Genomic DNA, 20,896 nt, shown 5'->3' with positions numbered 1-20,896 from the left:
GTATATTATTTTTTTCTCTTCTAGCAATGTCTTTCTTCAGTTCTAGTTTCTGCCTGTGCTTCTAAAATCGAGACTTCTTGCGGCCTTACAACCGCAAACGTATATTTGCGCCACCGTAGCCGCAGCACGAAAATCGAATAAGATTCAAATGGAAGTGTGTTATCTACAAAATATCTTAATTACTCGCTAATTACAGCACAAAACATGCAAATATAAAAATTTGCATTATATTATCGTTTAATATTTATATATATCATCATCCGATATATCATTCCACATCGCACCATTAAGGTTCGCCGACATGATTCTTGGTATATATATTATTATGCAGCTGACCGTTGTCTCTTGAAAGTCCATTTTCTTTTTTTTTTACTGCGTATGCATATGTGAGTGTGTATATATATGTATATATGTGTGTGTGTGTGTTTGTGTGTATATATGTGTGTTTTTATGTGTGTGTGTGTCTACGCTTGCGGTTGCACACGCGCGCATGTAATGTCTGTGTGCATGTGTTGTGTTTGTTTAATTTGTGTTGTGTGCATATGCTCAATGGATATGGGATGTGTGCATGTCGATCCGTGTTTTTCTATGTATGTATGCGTGTGTGTGTGTATCTTTTTTTCTTTCATTAACTATGAAATATCTTACACTATCGATATTATTCCAATTCATCGAAGGGGAAGGTATACCGGCAGGCGGATATCGCATCGAGTATACCTACACGCTAACACCAATAATTAAACTTTCTTACTTCCTGTTTAATCGATATAAAACTACAACTGCGCTGCCATGGCTTTTAATCAGCACTTTTGTTCCTTCACTCGTGTACTCTATCACGTCGCGCGCGAGTCTTTCTCGCCTCGTCACTCTCCCTCGTCTCTTTCCATCATATATATCCGTCTATCTCCCGCTTTCCCCAAAATGTCCGTCTTTTAACGCACTATAGCCGTCCGTACATAACGTCGTCCATCACAACATCGTCGCCGTCACGTGCGTCTTATTCGTCGTCACCGTCGGCACCGTTAGTAATAATCCGCGCGAATCGCGTACTAGTGTCCCGACCTACGACAGAGAGTTACGTGCCCCTCGAACACTGGAACAACACACGCGCGACTATCGCAGCGACCTGTTGATCCAGGATCTGGCTCATCACCAAGGCGAGCAGGCGGGACTCGTGTTGCAAAAGGAGAGTTCGGTTATCCGGATGCCTGGCGAGATTGAGCAGCGTGCCGGCCGCACGTCGCAACATATCCAGGCTTGTACCCATCGATTCGGGATTGTCGCGCAGAGCCGCGAGACCGTGCTGATTAGCGACACCGATTGCACTTGATTCGGCCTGCTCGATGAACGCAACGAGCAGCGCAACGCACGGCGTCTGTAGGGCGATGGTGCGCGCGACGCCACTGTCCGCGGCTGACAGGAAGTGCAATAGATTCACGCCGAACTCACGGAGCACCTGTTCTTCGCTGCGGCAAAGGAGCCTAGTCAGCACCGAGCACAGTCTCTGTAATCGTGAGTACGGCGGAGTCGCCACCACCAAATCAACGTTGCACTCGGTAACGCATAATTTGCACAACGCCTCAAGCGCGAGTCTCTGCGGCGACAACGAGGAATTTGGACCGACCGTTGGGAAAGGATCTTGACCATGCGCAGCCGGGCATACGGCCCAATGGAGAAGACCATCGAGCACTGGCCGCGAGATCTCCTCCGGATGCTGGCTCAGATCCATGTGACCGGATATGTTGGCGGCCATCACGAGGACGTTCTCCCTCACATGATGGAGAAAGTCCCACCACCATTCGCCCTCGCCTTGCAGACTGCTACACGAGTCCGCAAAATCTGCGTCCTCTTCACGATCGTAATTGCGCGTCTTTTGCGCCCGTATCGGGTGTTCGTGATGCAACAGTAATAATTTGCCTAGTAGACTGAGGAACGTAACGTTCTTCGCGAATTCCGCTTCATTACCGGGGATAAAAGTGAGATTCCTCAAGATTGTCGACAGGCACACACAACGACGGGCCAGGCTGTCTTGCGTTTCCGTTACCAGGTAAAGACTCGCTTCGTCCCTGGAGTAACTCTCATCCTCGTAATCACTTATCCTCCGTCGTTTTAACGTTCCTGCCGGATCTCTTATTTGTAATCTTGGTCCCTCCCTGTCGTCTCTCGTCGTTAGCAATTCATGTTCGTCCGTCGTTTCTGTCTTGATCTCAGCTTTATCTATGGTGTTATCAATGTTACCTGAAACCGTCGCTACCGATTCATTCAGTCCATTTTGCGTCGGCAACGAGTCCTCGTCATTCTTCGACATATCACTGCCAAAGTGCTCACCCATATTGTTGTTTGCTTTCGTCACTTCGCTGTCACAATCCTTTTTAAAGCCGTCGTTCTTCTTCTCGAACAGCTCCCTTGTAAGATCGTTCATCTCTACGGGTTCCTTCTTGATCCTTGACAGCACGTCACTCAAAGTTTTCGTCTTCTTTTTCTTGTCTAGCTGTTGCTGCTGCTTGCGTTCGCCACTATCTTTGTTAGATTGCTTGTCGCCAAGCTCACCGGATTTATGAGTGAAATCTAACGTCTCGTGGACGCCACCGACGCTATCCGCTTTGGCTTCGTCTTTCAAATCTGTGCTGTCAACTTCCTTCTGCAACAACGGCGGTTTCTCGTCCCTTAGTAAACGAGCGAAAGGCACCGAGCCCACCTCAGACTGAAAACACGTGACGATGTATTTGGTTGCGTTCGTGTCGACTTGCCACGGCTCGGTTTCCGACTCGCACTCCTGATGATCCCAAGGCCTCCGGGTATCCAAAACAAACAGATCGTCATCTCGAGAGACGATCTTAACGGGGCGACCTCTCCTCGAGAGATACGTATAATTCGATGTCGACAGCAATTTCGTCCGATCTTCCGAATCGATCGGGCGCGTTACCGCACCGAGGTCTACCTCCGGACCATCTGCGGCCTGGCAATAGCGATCGTCGTCGTTTACACATGATTCGAACATGTCGGAGAGAGAACGCGAGAAGTGTTCCAGCAGAACGTCCAGTAGTCCGGGGAGGTGTGTCAATCCAAAATAACTTACCTGTAAACGGAAAATTCATAAACATTTTGTATATGCGTATGAGTTTATTCTATTACTACATATAAAAATATTTAATATCTTTTTATATGAGCGTTTGTTACGTTAATTAAGTTTTCAAAATATATATAAGTAATTGCGGCACGCAAAAAGATTCGTTAATATAAATTATTGTACATCTTTCATATTTGTTGCATTTTTTATCTTTTTAATTTCATGTGAATTTCTGTATAACTATTGTTTTTTTTTCTTTAAAATAATTATGATAGCAAAAAATATACTCACAGAAGAGTCATCGAATAACAAAATGTTTAATACGTCAAGGGCCCAGCAACTTTCAGCGAGCAGACCCGATCTCAAAGCCATCATGATGCGCCAAGCTTCTACTGGCGCCACGTCAGCGCGCGTCAGTTTTCGTCGCTTGTACAAAAGAGGCGTGATCGCTTCTACACTGTCAGGAGGGAATGTCATTTCTCTCTTTGACGTCGGTTGTTGGCTGATCATGGGATTTACTCCGAGTTGAGCCTGTGCAAAATACGATGATATTTCGTTTGTCTATGAAACAGCTTGATTGAAATGATCACATATCATGAAACAAAAAGTTCTAGGCAACTATGATAACGATAACTATGATAACTATGATAACGAAAGAATTAAAGATTATACCAAGTATATAGAATGTGCCGATTTATAGCAGATACTATAAATCTTGTTAAGTTTCTCGTTATTACATTAAATTATTTTAGAATTAACTTACGAGAATATTGTTTGCAGAATTAAGTACGTACCTGATGATTCCCGGGTGTTGGATACAAAGGGGACGGTTGATTCGTGTAGCGATGATCCCATGGTGGAGGCGGGTGCGCTATAGCGTTTAGAGATGGCTGGGATGAGGACCTATTCGATGGCTGACTGGCCCACTGTTGACTACTAGCCATGTTGATTGCCGGAGCAGTTGGGGCAGCGGTAACGACTTGGGTTACTTGTTGCGGCGGCTGCGGTTGTGGTTGTTGTGATGGCGATTGTGCCGGCTGGCTTGGGTATTGAACCCTATTATTTCCACTATTACTATTGTACTGATTAGTTGTATTTGGCCATCCTGCAGCAAGAAATAGCATTTGGGTTAATCAAGATCAAAATTCAAAATATTCACTTAGCAAAACTTCTTCTGAAATAGTATATATATATAAAATACATGATTATCGATATTAAAATATCTCACCTGGATACGCTGGTCGTTGTTGATTATATTGGGGATACTGTTGGTCTTTGGCAAAGTCTGGGTGACGTCTAGGTTGAGTTGGACCTGGAGGGGGTGGTGGCATGTTCTTGTTAGCCGATCCGCTTGCGGTATATATTTGAGTTCCAGCGGGCGCTCCATATCCACTCTGCAACGCAATAACAGATATGACAGATTGTTAATTTTATCAAATATAATTAATGTAAAGACATCGAGTATCACTTGTTCCTGTCGATAGTAGTCTTGCGGACACGTGTATGACGACACAGTTGGTGGTTGCGAAGGCGAGGAAGGCTGGCTAGTCGCCGTTTGCTGTTGCACAGTGACCGGATGAGTCTGCGGTCCCGAAGGATAGCTGTTGCTCCGCGCGTTAGGAGGCGTTCCTGTGGGATAACTAGCGGGACCTTGTTGACCGCTGGTGTATCTGTTGTACATATCCTGTCCAGTAGCGTTGTTCGGCGGCATGTTACCACCCGGATATCCCCTATACACGACGAAAATGAATGTGAATGTTTTTCTCCGAGGAATATTATTGAAACAAGAAATACGTGATCGATGGTGATCGCCTATCTCTTACCTGTCGACATCCGGTACGTATGGAGGATAATGCGATCTAGGAGAGTACGGTTGATTGAATTCTCCTTGTTGAGACATCGCGTTTCCCTGCGGCCGTATATACTGTTCTTGAGGATAGTTCTGATAAGAGCCTGTGTTTTGGTAAGTGCCTTGTTGTATCCCTTCAAAAATAAAATTGTTATAAAGTTCTTGATAACGTTTGTTGATAAAATCACAATAAATGTATTCGACAAATTCTATAGTATGTATAACATTACAACAGACATAAAAATGACTCTAATGGCATGCATAACCAAGAAGAAATGTGAGAAATGTACCTTGATGGGCGGAGGGTGCGCTGCTTTGGCTGGGTGGCCTAGGTGGTGGTGGCGTATACTCTGACGATGGGCCACCGGGTGTGCCGCCTGCATAACTACCCTGATAGCTTCCATAACCGTCCATAGAAGCGTTACTTGATCCAGCAGCGGGAAAGGAGTCTTGAGAATTGGAAGAACCTGCGAGAACAAATCGTTTCTTAGTTGAGAAGTTTCTTGATACAAGAAAGCTTTGTACAAGCAAATAACATTTTAGGAAGTAAGAGATTTTTTCCGAATGAAAGAATGATAAAAATTCCAAGTCAATCCTGAAATTGCAAAGGTTTTTCAGAAATTTTTCAAGATACATTAAATTTTAGAATGATTTCAGGATTCTAGAATATTCAAAAATTGCTGGACACACTATATATGTATGATGTGAAATATAATTCATACCCGGCGATGGTACGGAAGCAGTTCCCTTGGATCCCTTCTTCTTTGAACCCGCTTCGACCTGATTGATAATAGGTTGCGGATCCACACCGCCACGATCAAAGTGGCACTCATATGCCAGCAGATGCTTCGTATAATGCTTGCGCAAAGTATAAGCAGCGCTACTGCTAGCACCAATGCCTAATAGACCAGCTATATCTTTCCATGTCTTGTTTTTCGTCACCTACAGAAAGACATTACACATAGATATTCTTTACTATGCTCGCGAAATAGCAGTTTCACGTCGAATTTCAAACACAGACAAAAAATCTGCATGTCCAAAAGAAACGCAATAATATAAAAGGCATCGCCGATGTTTTATAGCCTTGAGGTCTCAAAAAAATGATATGGATCGGCGAAATCTCTAAACGCATGCAAGTATAAAAAAAAATTAAAAAAAGGATGAGAGAAATACACAGAGTACAATCGGAACGGTTACCGTTATTGTAATATTTTGACATTAAAAGTTTATCTTCGTTGTGTGATTATTAGAATAATTCCATATAGCACCAAGGTTTGTAGATCAGGGTGTTTCCATATTCGACTGTTGAACAACTACTTCAAGAAAAGATATGTTAAGCATTTCTTTTTCTTTCTTTTCCTAATATTTAGACACAGATTATGAAAAAGGGATACTAATAGCAAAAATAATACAACTATACAACGTATATCATGCACAATTCAACTAGACGTAAAAACAAAGCGTATTCTGAGGTGTTCCAATACAAATTACTTCAATTTCAGATCTAAATTGCGATAAATGATCAAAATTTTATCAGAGTTTTGCTCGACGCAAACTTTAGAAATACTTTGAATCATCGAGCACCAATAGCAAGGAGTAATCAACAAAAGACACCTCAAAAATGTACAGTGTGCAGAACAAGTATAAAAAATGTAAAAATACATAAAAACGATACAAAAACTATGTAAGACACCAAGGGCTAGATGGAACTACACTGCACCTTGCATACCTCCATGAAGCCCCCCCTCTCCTTCACGTAGAGGTAAAGCCGAAATAGATCGAGGGGGTTCTTGGAGATGGTAGGACAGCTGGTGATCGGTGATCTTCGTTCTTCCATGAAGTTGACTAGCTTATCCAGCCAGCTTCTTCGTTCTAGCGATTCGTCCATTTCATATAATTTTGCCAGACTATCTGTCTTCTGAAAGTCGCAATTATTACGCTTCTTTAGCACAGTTATATAAGAATCTTGTGTGAAATTTTATTAATACAATTCATCAGAAATGTCTTGTCGTGTATTATCGATCTAACTAAAACATAGAATAATTATTATTCTTGCAAAGCTGTGAACGTAATCCCAATCGTAGCAATTATCTAACATGCATAAATATAGTTTTTATATATCTCTTCTCTCCATTTGGGAAACATTTTTAATTAACACCAATTGTTAAGATATTCCTCATTCTTATTATTAATAAAACATACATTTTTATCAAATAAGTCCACAGTAAATAAATAGGAAATATTAGTATTCTTAAAGACAATTATTTCTTTTTCTCGATGTATGTTTAAAAATATTTTAATATTCAAAGTTAGAAATTAAATAAAACAGCAATACATAATATGCAGCCCAGTAATGCATGCGATAATTATTATTAAGTAAATTTTCTGTTATTTTGTGGATATGGAGAAATAAAATACAAAGCAAAATTTGTAAAATATTGAGTACAAGAAATAAACATATCAATATGTCTGAATAAATCGTCCACGTAACGTTATTTGAGATTGCTGCAAAATTTATGCAATACAAACAATCTGTGGTAATATTTGTATTACTATATTACTTTTTAAAACATGGGTTATATTATAATTCTGTTGCAACCTTGTAAAAGAAGTAGTTAATTATTGTGCTATTACTGATTGTCCAATAGAAATGTTATATTAGTATAATTAGGATAAACGACATACTTTAAAATATTAATATGTAAGTTAGAAATTAGATTATTAAAATTATATTAAGTATTAAAATAACGATATACTTAATGTAGCTTTTATGAATATGGCATTATGATCTGCGAGATTAATACGATGCACATGTGCCAAGCAAGAAAAGTTAGTGTAAAGTAAAAATGTCTAAAGCGTGGAGTGCAAAAGGGGAATAACATCTTGACGATATAAAAATATTTGTAGTGAAAAAACAATAACCTTAGATCTGTACGGGTCTTGAGGCACATGACTGTTAAACACCTGTAAAATATTAAAATATTGAAAGTGCAAATAATATATTGTATTTAAACTTCATCTGTGATAATGAGTTAATTGTTAATTTAGAATGCGTATAAGTGAAAGTGCATGTGGAAAACGTACAGGACTAGCAGGAGTACGTGGCCAACCAGGGCTGTTCATGTCAGAATATTCCTCGTGAATCGAATTAATGCTAGCAGCGCCAGGAGACGGAACGGTGCTCTGTGGTGTCGCAGGATGGCTGTGGTATCCTCCTATCATTTCCTTCCGCACTTTTGGTGTAAATGCTGGATCTTCACCAGAGGCTATTTGTAAATACATTTTGTTAAAATAATTGCGACGACCTGAGTTTTACAAGATTAAATTCCACGAACAAAGACGAACAGATATTTAGAAATAATAATTATAAATAATACTAACCAGCTGATGCATTAGATAACGTTGACTGCTGCGAACCTTCATCCAAAGACGTGCCATCTGGACCTGTTGTTATTACAGATGTCACAGTACCACTTGAAGTAGATATGACATTTATAGCTGACGTACCTATGCATAAAACATGCAATTTTGCTATTCATTTGTGCGCGGACAATAATAAAAGGAGAAAGTCTACATGATTTAAGATATTTTCACTCACCTGAAGCAGTCGTGGTTATACCACTGTCGTTGGAAGTCTCAGCCGTGAGATCTGCGGAATTGTGGCTGGTAGGAGTTGGTGCTGACGCGGGATGTGAATTCGGTGTTGTACTCGGCGGTGGCATCGGGCTACCCTCGTGGTTGAGAGGCGGCGTAGCTGCCGGCGTATGTAAATGTGGTACCGCTGAGCTGGTAGGCGGTGGTGGTTGATTACTTATGTGATTAGGAGACGGTGGTGGTGGACCCATCGAGCTCGCCGGCGGTCCCATATTACCAATGACAGGTACTCCTGGAGCGCCTGGCGGTACCATTGCGGTTGCACCACCAGCACCATAAACTTGCGGCGGTCCCGGACTCGGTGGCATTCCCGGCGGTACACTATTAAAGCCCATTTTATGCTGAAAGACAAGACACGTTAGCTTAGACAACGACGAAATAAATCATTGCTATGCATTGTCGATTAAATTAAACGTTTATTACCGTGTACGGTGGATATTGTACTAAGTTATTGGGTCTGTTGGGAGGCTGATACTGATTGTTGGGTGGTGGTTGCGAGTTCGCAGGCGTTGGATATCCTTGTGGAAACTGCATGTGAGGACGAGGAGGTGGATACGTAGATTGTGCATGATAACCTCCAGGCTGGCCTGCAGCTGTTCCACCAGCTGCATAGCCCATTCCACCACCCATTGGACTAATCCCACCGAGAGCCGTCGAACCAGGTCCCGGTTGCACTACACCAGGACCAGTGCTGTTCATTTTGTAGCTATGCATATGTGGTGAAGGACCCAATGGTTGCTGGTATGCTCCTAAAATCAATGACCATTTCACCTTATTATTATCAGTTTTAATGTGACAATTTGCACTGAAAACAGATGAATATATCCCGCAAAAAACGAATGATTAAAGGTGTGTTCGGGGAGACGCTATTAGCGTAATTTGTGTCATTCTATCCTTGTTTTACGTCTAATAAACGATGAAGATAGAATGAGACGCAAGTAGCGCTAATAGTATCTCCCCAAATGTACCCAAAAACAGAAAAAGCAGAATTTATACCTTGAGTGGTCATAGGAGAGTGACTCATTCGCGGTGCTGGCCCACTACTATCCGACTGGCTACTCGACGGACGTGGAGGCATCTGAACGTTTTGTTGGCCTGTACATTCAAGAATAAATTTTCAGAAAGGTACTTCAACATAATACAATGCAAGAAAAGAAAAAACGAAAGAAAAAGACGATGGTAAGATAAACTCTTATATAACATCCAAGTTACACTTCTTTAATATCATTATTAAGAAAAAGAGAACACATATATATTAAATTATTTGGATACATTGAGCGTACTATACAGAGCATCCCAGATATATTAAAAAATTAACGAAAAGCAAAATTTTCTTTTTAGAAAAGAATCAACTTTAAATCGTCACATATTAAATATGAACATTTCTGTAACTCTGGGATATCCTGCACAGAGCAATTAGAAATTCTATTATTAAATACAAATGCGAGTGAAAAGAGAGACAGACGTAAAAAAGACCGACCAACAGCAGGGGACATCGAGCGAGAACCTGTGGATCCTGTTGGTGACGGGGTAGGTCTCATCCCCTGAGAATTCGGTGTCCCTGGGCAAGCTGGTCCATTCGAACTGTCGTTACTATTCTGTCCTGATAATTCCTGCAATCCGAATTAAACCATAGGATAACAACTTGCAATAATAAAAAAAAAGAGATTAATTATAAAAATGAGAGAAAAACAATATAAAATACGAATGTGTGATTGAAAAGAAATGTTATAAATTTTGGTGCAAGCTTCATCTTATTTGATTCGAGTTTCACTACAGTTCGAGTTTTACTAGAGTTAGTTTATGATAAACAAAACTGTATGGGCGTGATTTTAAACAGCTGATAAAAAGATACATTTTGTAATACTTTTCACACGACTATCCCAAATTCATACATCATGTGATTAGTTGACAAATATCGGTTGTAATTTTTTTGAAGTAGGTCAGCACACTAGTGAACGTTCTCACTGTAGAACCATCACAAATATTCAGTCACTGCGATAGCGGGGCACTAGTTAAAAATACAAGATACGAAAACGTTTTAGACGTAAACAGTTGACAATCGCGATTCACACGAGACACACGAGTTCGATCAGCGAATGGACTCCAAAGTCAGAGAGAACGAGGAAGATCACTTTAACAAAGTGAGTTGCAGTTATATGAGAAGTCGCGTGAGTTGTGCTCACTGCTACGTCGGCGGTCCTCTTTAGCGCGATTCGCGTCGCCTTCGTGGCTACGGACGACGCGGCGAACCGACGTCGTCGGGCGTGCTCTCGTGCAGCTCTCGGGACGATGGTGGAGCGGCGGAGGATCGCGTGTTCCTCGTCTGGAAAATCAATCGACGTCGATACTGACGGTGACGGCGATGACGGCGGCGGCGGCGGCGGTGGTGGCGGTGACGGTGGTGGCGGTGGCAGCGATGACGACGACGGCCGTCCGAAGCGGCGCGAAGCGAAGCGAGAACCCAGCAACGGCGATGTCGCCCATGTTATTCGAGTCCGCGCGCGCGGCGGTTAGTTATAGTATACATCTCGCGCACGAATGTACGTTCTTGTCACACACGTATCCCGCGTAGCGAGCGGTACAAGGCGGAACGAGATCCTGCCTACGATCGTTCGCCGTCGTTGTCGTCGCAACGCGATGATGGCACGCGGCGTCGTTCTCGGCCACAGTCCACGAAGCGCACAACAACCGTGTGTATACCCCACGGTCGAAATCGGTGTGTGCATGTGCCCGCGTGTACACGCACTTGGACGTACGGCGTACGGGTACGGGGTCTCGTCCGTCACAACGAGGCATCGACACACAACGAGCGGCGGGCCCGCTGCGTGTGCGTGAATACGCGCGCGTGTGCGTGCATTTAGGGTAGAGAAGGGGCGGGCAGGGCGAGAGGAGGGAAGGAGAAAGAGAGTGGAACGGAGACGAGGAGAGCTATAGAATCGGTGAGAGGGATGGATAGAGTAGAGACGATATAGGTAGGGATGGATGGAGCGAGCGAGAGAGAGAGAGAGAGAGAGACGTGGTCGGCGGAAGGGAGATGGAGCGAGAGGCGAGGGGAACCGGGGAACGGAGTGAGGCCGAGAGGAACGAAAGAAAATTCAGGCACATCATTACACCTACCAGGCCGCGTATAGTTGCTCCGTGCGGATGGCGATTAAACACTTCCTCGGGCGTACGAGCGAATGTACGGTACATAGGCCGTCCGGCACAAGGACTCTCGGCATGACGCGAGAGATCGAAGGAGAGGCGTTACCCGGCTCTCCACTTAAAGCACGACGAGTAGCAACCGGAGGCGGAGGAAGAGAGAGGAAGAGAGAGAGAGAGAGAGAGAGAGAGAGAGAGAGAGAGAAACAATAAGAGAAACGGAAACGTATTTCGCACCGTGCCGAGTCGCGCTTTCACATGTTTGTCGAACCGCGCGGAGTAACGTACGCGCGAAGCGGAGGAGAGTGTTCTCCTCTCGGAGAGGATTTCGCGAGCGAGAGAATTATCGGAGCATCGTTGGCGTATACCGGTTAAACGCGGGCATTATATTCCCGGTTGTATTCGTTCCTGGTTGTGCCCGTCCCTCCCTTTTCCGCGCGTCGGTGGACGCGCGCGCTCTTTTTATCTCTCTCTCTCTCTCTCTTTCTCTCTCGCGCTTTTATTCCGCCAACGCCGTCGTTTTGCTGTCGTGTGCGTGCCACCTCGTTCTCCGCGAGCGTCGCATGTTGTGTCAATAAGTCTGCCAAAGAGCTCCGTGTCACGGTACCGAGGCTAATGGAACTTTAGAAGAGGCACGTAGAGTTACGTAGTACAGTAATAGTCGCGTCTCTCGTAATCGTCCCTCTATTCGCGCCCGCCTGCCTGCCTGCGTGAATATGTGCGTGCGTGCGTGTCGCGTGCACACGCGTCAAGCAGGTTATAATCCGCGCTTGGAGAGCCCGCGACTTTGAACGTAACGTACGGTAACGTGCGCGACAGAGAGAGGCGCAGGTCGCGCGATAATACGAAACGTTGAGCAAGAAGCGATCCTTTTTATCGAGGTCGCTCGCTCCTCGTCGTCGCCGAGATCTCGGTTTACAGATTTCCGCGTCTAGCTAAGCTCGCTGGCGCTGGCTCGTCCGAGTCGGACTTCGGAGCGGAGGGCGTTCTTTCGATGGCGCGGCAAGCGTTCGCCGCCGCCGCCGCCTCGGCCGTTTCCGCCGAGCCTCGGCTACCGTGCGCCAGCGAATCGTTTCGTTCCCAAAAGCCCTGGCTCCGGTCTCGGGAACTCTATCCGAAGTCGATATATTCCCGTATATATAGTCAGTTACTCTACTATCTATTCTCGCTAATAATATTATTCCCGTTAACATTCTACGTTTTCGCGACGTATCTTTTCTCCCCGAGAAAGATTTCCTCTTTTATCGCCCCTCCACCTCTGTTTTCAATTACTTCGAACGTAGCCGATAGATCGCGAATGTCCACAATCATAAAGTTGTCAACTTCACCGCCGTCCCGAATCCATCGAATGTATAGCACACAGATCGTCTCGTATGTTGGATATATGATATCGTACGATTTCAGACTCACACATAGACATGCTCACGCATACAAAAACGCAAAAATCGTGGCGCGACTAGCGTTCGGCGAACGTCGTACGACTTCGGCACTTTTCGATCGGCGAATTTGTGTGCCCCAGTAAAGCCTGGGCACCGAGATTCCGTGTGTCTATACGATCTCGTTGTGTGTTCCCTTTATGCAAAAATAAAATAAACCCATCCCATGTTCCATTAATTTCACGTGGAGTGAGGAGGAAGGGAAGAAAATATATGTATGATGCCACCTAAATCGCAACATCGACAAAGATCCGCGCGAATAAAATGCAGTGCGATAAAAACGGATGATAAAAGTAAAACCGTTTAAAATATCCTCGATGCAGAGAGAGAAAGAGAGAGAGAGAGAGCAGTTATTTAACGTTAAATACGGCTATCCGATTCGCGCTCCGAAATAAAAATGTACATGACAGACGAATATTCGAACATTCAACGCCAAACGTAGATTGAAATCACAGAAATGTAGTTTAAATCTACGTGTATATAAGATTCGTTATCTTTATTTTTTGATAACGAAAAGCAAAAGCTCTTGCTCCGTTTTGGCGCGTTCGAATCGAATGGCTCCTTCTTATCGGTCGAATAAAATTAAAAGCGATCGTTAAGAAGACAGCAAAGGGGAAAGATCCTAAAGTCGTCTGTTTTACCGATTCAGCAGAACCTACACGCACGCAATTTATGTCATTGATACATCAGTATACACTACTACTCTCTAAATTTCTTGGAGCGAAATCTCAATGCAAAAGAGTTAAAATACTGCCACTATTTAAAAAAGTGAAAAATTTGCATTCTTGAATGAGAGTGGCAGATTTTCATTATTTTTTTGGAGTAAATCTCACTCCAAACGTGTTAAACCTCACTCCAAAAAAAAAAGAGTAAAAATCTGCCACTCTTTTTCAAGAGAGCGCATCAATATCGCACGCATATGTATAAATTTTCTAACTAATCTTTCATATTACACGGCAAATTCCTCAAATTCCATAACTTTTCCCTGATTTCCAAACACAGTTTTATGATTTTCCCTGACTTTCAATAAAATTTTGAAATTTTCTGCATTTTTGCTATAATTTGATAACCATGAAATATTTTATTGAGAGATTAATTTAACATAGCAATGTATGTAAATTACTATTAAATGTTGCTAACATAGCTTGCATTTTTAATAATTAAGTTGGTAGTATTCCAAAACTGCGTAATCTGATGTGTACGTATATCAAACTTCTTTAAAGTTAAGAATTTTTATTTTTCAGAAAATTTTGCTAAATTCCCCGATTTTTCTTACTGTTTCAATTTCCCTGATAATTGCCTGATTTCCAATTTTTCAATCCCGTATTAAGTATCTAAATCTAGTTATAAGAAGTTAACTCAGTTCATGTAATCTCTAGTCCAATCCAAAATTGTTTTATACGTACAAAGCACAAAAATTTTATATAAAGCCAATATTAAAAATGCTAGAAGGATTTTTTGAACAATATACGAATTTAGACCGATGAGAATGTATCTAATTAATCTTGTTAAATCTTAATAAGATCTTAGCACTTAAATATATATTTCTTGCCATGTGTGAATTTATTTACATTCTGACTCTGCATATCGCGCGCCAAAATCTTTTTTCAGTCTTAAAATGCATTCATGAGCAGAATCAGAATAGTAATATCACTTATTAAATTATACAAGCAAATTAATAATTTTTTTATGCTAACAAGCATCTTTTACAAGAATATTAATCGTTATATGTTAATGGCAATCTGAAAACAGCGAATAATTTAATGCGAAAAATATTACCTCGGTAATGTAATTTGCTAACTTTTTTCATTTTTTGTATAAAGTCGACCGGTTTGTGCCACATTATCGTTCATAATTTATTTATGAAAAATATTTATTTAAAAAATAATCAGTAAAAAAGATGACTTTAGGATTCTCTTTAGTGTTCTCGGCTCGCTAACTCGCTGGTTATTGAATTTCGGTTCGAAATACGCGTTTTGCGGAGAAATTCCGTTTCGGAAGATACGTCCGAGTCGATTCAAGTTGGCGCGAATTGGGAACGCCGGTTTGATTCGTACAATCCATTGTCACCGAAGTCAGAGTGTTTACGTTATCGCACACGACGGAGTTAATCCGTTCGATAGAAACGCGCTGAGCTTCAGCGATATGCTACGTGAATGTATGTATAGAAAGGTCCGATCGGCATTTCTCTTTCTCTCTCCCTCTCTCTCTCTTTCTTTCACAGGCCGGTCACAAACACACGTACAGCAAGAAGATGTGCGTGAATGAAAACGTAAATAACGCTCGCGGGGGGGCATGTGCATATATTCGCCCGCGTTCTCGGGCGAGCGCGAAATCGCTCGGGTTACGCAACATTATTTTTATCTGCCGGTCGGCGTAATGTTATTATCCCGTCGGTTGTGACAATAACTGAATCCGAGGTTCATTCAACTCCATCCATTTATCGGGGGAGAAGAGAAGAGAAGAAGCGGGTAACGAGGCTGGATATCAGGCCGGTCGTCAAAACAGTGCGATAATTTCGGTGAGAATTTCGATATGAGAGATCCCTATCTTGATTCGCGAGGATCGGCGAGGGAGGGATATTTTTTTTTTCCGCGATCGCTCATAATTAGCTGGGAATCATTAGCGGATCCCGATACTCCGGAACGTCGGAGATCACCTGTAGCAGACTTAAATACCATGTGTTCCCATCAGACGTGCTTGTACATTTAGATCGTTTGCTACCGCTCGTCGTTGTTCGGCTGCATACGAGTCGCGCCCGCTCCGGTCACCGCTGCCGATACATCGACGTTTTATTGACCGTACACCGCGTACCGTGACCGTGCATAAAGTTTCTGCCGTTTACGGCCGTTTACGACATCGCAGGTTTTTCCCGGATTATTTCTCATAGTTCCCACTCGTCCCAGTATCTCTTGATTTCCTCCAATTCTGGAGAAACGATTTATTCGAATTTTAAAGGGTCAACGAGACGGTGGAAAAATTTACCCAATCCATTGGTATTAACTTTCGACTTTTAGCTTTTTATATTCGACAAAAAGTATGGAGATAAACATAGGATACGTATAATAACTTATTTACAGCCGGGTTCTAAAGTTGCAGTTGAAATTAATCGATTCTCGCGTGAAAATTTTCCGTCATTTCGCGGATATTTGGTAGATTCGAGCTCGCTCGCGAAACAACAAATCGTTCCTTCCTCGCCGTTTCATAACGTCGTAGAGCAAGTCGCGCTGGAGTAACATGGCGGGTATCGCCGCGACGGCGCCGAGAGCGCATGTACTCCGCGAACGATTCGTGCGGTTAAAGATCCGCGAGCACTCCCGCCCTGGTGGCCGAGCCAACGGGGCCGACGATGTTGTCCTGTTCCCCTCGTCGCGCATCTCGCGGGATATTATCTCGCGGTGGTGAGTATCCCGGGGCGCGTTCTCTCTTTCTCTCTCTCTTGCTCTCCCCCCCCTCTCTCTCTCTCTCTCTCTCTATATATATATATATATCTCTCTCAAACGCCCTGGAACGGCTCGATGTCGCAAACGACGGCGTCCGGAAACTTGGAGCGTCGCGCGGATCCTACAATAATAATCCCGCGTCGCTATACGCAGAGCGAGAGAGTTCACGGGGAGTTGTTGCGTTTCGCGGAACGGTACATTGCGATTGCGATTCGAGAGGCCGCGCCGTGGTAGCGCAAGAAGTTCGATGGCGTGTCGCAGAGTGACAGTCGCATGATCCGGCGTACCGAATATAGCCGAGCGCGACACAAAACGTCACGTCGTCGCGCGCGTTGGCAGTGGGGAGGATCGCCGCCGCCGTCGCCGTTGTCGTCGGTTTTCGACCAATCGCGCTCGCGCTCGCATCGCACCCCGCTACCGTCGCCGCGTTATCCGTGTCGGTTCTTTCGCTTACCCGCCCATGCAAACGCGCCGGCAGTGGGGACGGGTAACCCCGGGGCGAGGGACAGGAGTGCGCGAGCGGAGGGGAAACACGGCGGGGAAGTCGCTAATATCTGGGGCTCCGGCGGCCGCGCAACTCGCGCCCTAATCGAACTCTACGAGAGTCGGGTACTCTCCATCCCCACCGTCGTCGTCCGCTCCACCTCCCCTCATGCTCTTCCGCTCCTTGCTCATCCTCCTCCTCCTCCTCCTCCTCCTGCTTCTTCTCCTTCTCCGCTACCACTTCCTTGGCCTCCTGATCCCCTCGCACACCACGCGAGGGGCCACCCTTTCGCTCACTCTCGCTCGCTCTTTTCGTCGGGAAAGTACTTGAACGAGTACCAAGACCGAAGTCGTAGATAGAGACCTTGCAAGCAGTACTTTGCTAGACGGAAAATTCGCCTTTCGATCTATTCCCAAACTTGCGCGTCGCCGAGCATCACGATCGTCGCGATTTCGCCAGAGATGATTGGCGTCCCCGTGGGATATCCTATATACTTTCACGCACACATACACACACGCAGTACTAAATTTCGATAAGAATTTCACCGGTATCGATACACTGAGTCGCGTAGCTTCTGCGATAGGAGAATAGAATTAATTCAAATCGCACATGAAATCTCTACGACAATCATTCCTGTCACGGCGGGGATTATGCAACCGGCAAAAACTTGTTTGCTACGTTGCGGATACTTTAAGCTTTTCTTTCCACACATACACACACACACACACATCTGTCTGAATCCTGAGAAGGCGCAGCGAACGCGACGTTGATGTACTTAATTTCTTTCTTTGGATAAAATAAAATTAATCTTAATTATGTATATGTATGAAAACTCACCCCAGAGTCAATTCCTTGAGTATTTGGTGTTGTAGCTCGCTGTTGTATATTGTGGAAAGCCTGAAAAGAGACACAACACCGTGAATAAACTATTTTTACATTATAGAAATAGACTGTAAACGCATACATCTCTAAACTATATATTCTGACATGTCTTAACTTTTAACATATTCATGGAAATATTGATAGATTCTATTATGTATACATATCTTCCTAAAACATTTAAATATCTCCATTATATACTGTCTTAACAATTCATTTCCTTTCGCAAAGAATTTGTATATATTTTACACATCGCATTACAATATTCCTGATTAATGTTGTCAATCTTTAAAAAACTATTGTTTTGCGTCAATAACATGAGATTATCAAGTTTATTTACAAAAATGAGTCAAGGTCGAAACCTATGTTATGCTTTTTACTTCTATAAAAAAAATACTCCATTTTCATAAACTTCCTTTCTTACGCGTAAATTATACATTCTATGTATAAATAAACTATCAATGTACTTCCATTAGAAAATAATTGTATAGAGAGGTAAAGATAACTGAAATTTTGATACATTCCAGTGATACGCTAGAGACTATCAACTATTAGTAATTTTTGTAATAATGTTCACCTGGGTCTGACTGGTAGCTTGTGGTTGCGGTGACGCAGCAGGTGGTGGAGCTGGAGACTGAGACAAAGCACGCTGTGGTGACTGACCCGATGGAGTAACCTGATTACTTGGCGGTGGAGGCGGATTTGGTGGACCACCTTGATTCCACCCCCTTTGTTCCGTATATAAGCTTGAGGGATGACTGGTTTGTGTCGTATAAGAGTTTAGCTAAAAAGATGAAAGAAAATATCATGTAAAAACATTGGTTTGATTGGCTACATCTTTTCGATATTAATATACAAGAATTAAATTAAAGTCACGGAATTGAAGGCAAGGCATTTGTTTACCTGATGATGACTGTAAGGTGCGTGAGGTCTCGTAGGTGAGGAATATCGTTGGGTATATTGTTGATATTGCATGGGCGTTGGAGAACTCTGTGCTCCTGGCCCTGTATGTAATCTCGGTGAACCCTGATAGATTGGGAAACGTATAACAATTAGATCGTATATATACACAAATATAATCTTTTGGCTAGATCTAAAATGTGCAGATGATACAAAAACTATAGAACTCGTAACAAGAAAAAGTACATGTATCTTAACGCTAGGCTTAGTCGCTGGGCTTAACCTAAGTGTAATATACTAGAGGGAGAGAGGGGGGAGGTGAAATATAAAAGTATAGATGTGTTTGTTTACCGTCTGCGGAGGACGCTGACTGGGTTGAGGATAAACTGGAGGCACAACCGGTGGCCTTTGCATAGGCCATGGCTGCTGATACTCAGGTCCCATACCAGGATAATTTCCATGAAACCGATGGACCGGAGTAGATGCCTGCAGTAATTGGTTCAAGGTAGGGGTAGGACCAGCGGTCTGGGACATACCCTGTCCAGAGAGAAACCTCGGCTGACCGGAGAAGTTGCCAGAGGTGGCACCGACGTACAATCGCGTCTCGATCTTGGAGGGAGAGTAGTGCTCCTCCATCTCGGTCCGATGGGTCCGGTCGGACTCGTGCATCAAGTGTTTACCATGATAGTCGAGCTGCTTGCCGGGAAAGTCCGCGTGCTTGGCAACGTACTCTGGGAGCTGCTTACCGGGGGGATAGTCGACAACGAGGGAGGACTTGGTCGGGGCGAATTGGTCGCCGGATTTGTTGTTGCTGTACTCGTCCGAGTAGTCGCGTATCACGTTTGGCGCGAACGGATGGCCCGGGTGGCCGGGATGGCCGGGCGCGTCGTGCGCCTCTTGCTTGCCGACGGGCTCCTGGGACGTCTGGCCGGCCTCACGCGGCGATTTTACCTCACCGGCGGCAGTGTGTCCGCCAATGTCCTCGCGGTATTGACTCATCTCGTAGCCCGTCGTGTCCCCGCCGCGACTCACATATTTAAGCAGCTGGGCCGCGCCCCGGGACACTTTATCGTCCGGCTCGGAATCCAGCTGCTGCTTCGCACTAGCACTCGCACTATTCCCACCGACTTGCGTACGCTTCTGTGCGCATTTCACGGACTCGTTCAGCTTCACATCGTTTTGTTGGCTCTCGGCTTGCGTCGCAGCCATGTTCTCCTCTCCTCACGGAGCCATCGTCGTTTCGTAAACTGGCCAATCGCGGGACCTCGTGCGCGCCTCGCTATGGGGCCAAGTACTACGTACTCGAAATCGAAATACCGATTAGTCGAACGGCTCGCGTCGCGGCTAACACCTTACGGCACATCCTCGATCGGCCGTCCGTGGACTAAACGGCGCGCCAGGAAAAATCACTTCCTGGCCTTTTCTAAGTGGAGGGAACGAAAAAAAACTCATATGCGAACGTCAAAAGCAGCGTCGCATGTTAAACGCCATCTTGCGGCGTACCCACGCACCGAGGTCGCCTGCCTTCCTTTGGCCGCCGTTTACAACGCATCCCCTCATTTCCGCTCGCTGAGTCGCCGAGTCGCTCTTCGCCGTTCGCTCTTCGCCGTTCGCCATCGCCGTTGCCGTTCGCCCCGAAAGCCTCGTTTCTATCTGTTTTTATCGACACCACCATTCCATTTTATACTCGCGCTCCGACGATCCTTCTCGGGGGGGAATTCGAATCGATCTCGAGATCGCGAGAGGCATATTTTCTACTCCAAAATTAACAACTACGATTCTCTCGCCTCGTAACTCCATTAGCCAATCGTAGGCTGATTGACCCGAGCGTTGATAGAATCCGTTAAATTACGATGCATTAACGCTCACTATAATCGTCTAGCCTCGTCGATTTATTTATTCACCTAGCTGTTTTAATCGCACGCTCTGTCTCTCTCTCCCTCTCCTCGCCTCCGTTTCTTTTTTTTTCTTCCTCTTTAAAGTCCATCGCTACGCGACGGGCTTTAAACCTATCTCTCTTTAAATCGATGTAGATAT

At 44.2% G+C, this 20,896-nt stretch overlaps 1 protein-coding gene across 5 annotated transcripts; it reads right to left on the bottom strand.

Moving 5' to 3' along the window:
* Positions 1–600: 600 nt before the first annotated feature.
* Positions 601–20,735, bottom strand: osa (trithorax group protein osa). Of its 5 annotated transcripts, none has more exons than XM_018521493.1 (20): positions 19,211–20,735; positions 18,863–18,985; positions 18,537–18,743; positions 17,918–17,977; positions 10,039–10,186; positions 9,570–9,668; positions 8,997–9,322; positions 8,518–8,914; positions 8,301–8,426; positions 8,004–8,185; positions 7,842–7,883; positions 6,640–6,837; positions 5,642–5,861; positions 5,210–5,386; positions 4,894–5,053; positions 4,539–4,800; positions 4,299–4,464; positions 3,865–4,175; positions 3,362–3,601; positions 601–3,079 (listed from the first exon to the last, which is right to left on the bottom strand). In XM_018521493.1, the coding sequence occupies exons 1-20, from the start codon at positions 20,066–20,068 to the stop codon at positions 1,076–1,078; spliced, it is 6,306 nt and encodes a 2,101-aa protein (XP_018376995.1). In that variant the 5' UTR covers positions 20,069–20,735; the 3' UTR covers positions 601–1,075. The 5 variants fall into 5 exon arrangements, with proteins under 5 accessions (XP_018376995.1, XP_018376997.1, XP_018376998.1 ...); XM_018521495.1 differs by having other exon boundaries at positions 6,649–6,837; XM_018521496.1 differs by having other exon boundaries at positions 10,054–10,186; positions 19,211–20,734.
* Between the last annotated feature and the right edge of the window lie 161 nt (positions 20,736–20,896).

Source organism: Trachymyrmex cornetzi, unplaced genomic scaffold (genome assembly GCF_001594075.2).
Source record: "Trachymyrmex cornetzi isolate Tcor2-1 unplaced genomic scaffold, Tcor1.1 scaffold99, whole genome shotgun sequence".
Lineage (NCBI taxonomy): Eukaryota > Metazoa > Arthropoda > Insecta > Hymenoptera > Formicidae > Trachymyrmex > Trachymyrmex cornetzi.
This window is presented reverse-complemented; position numbering and strand designations above follow the sequence as displayed.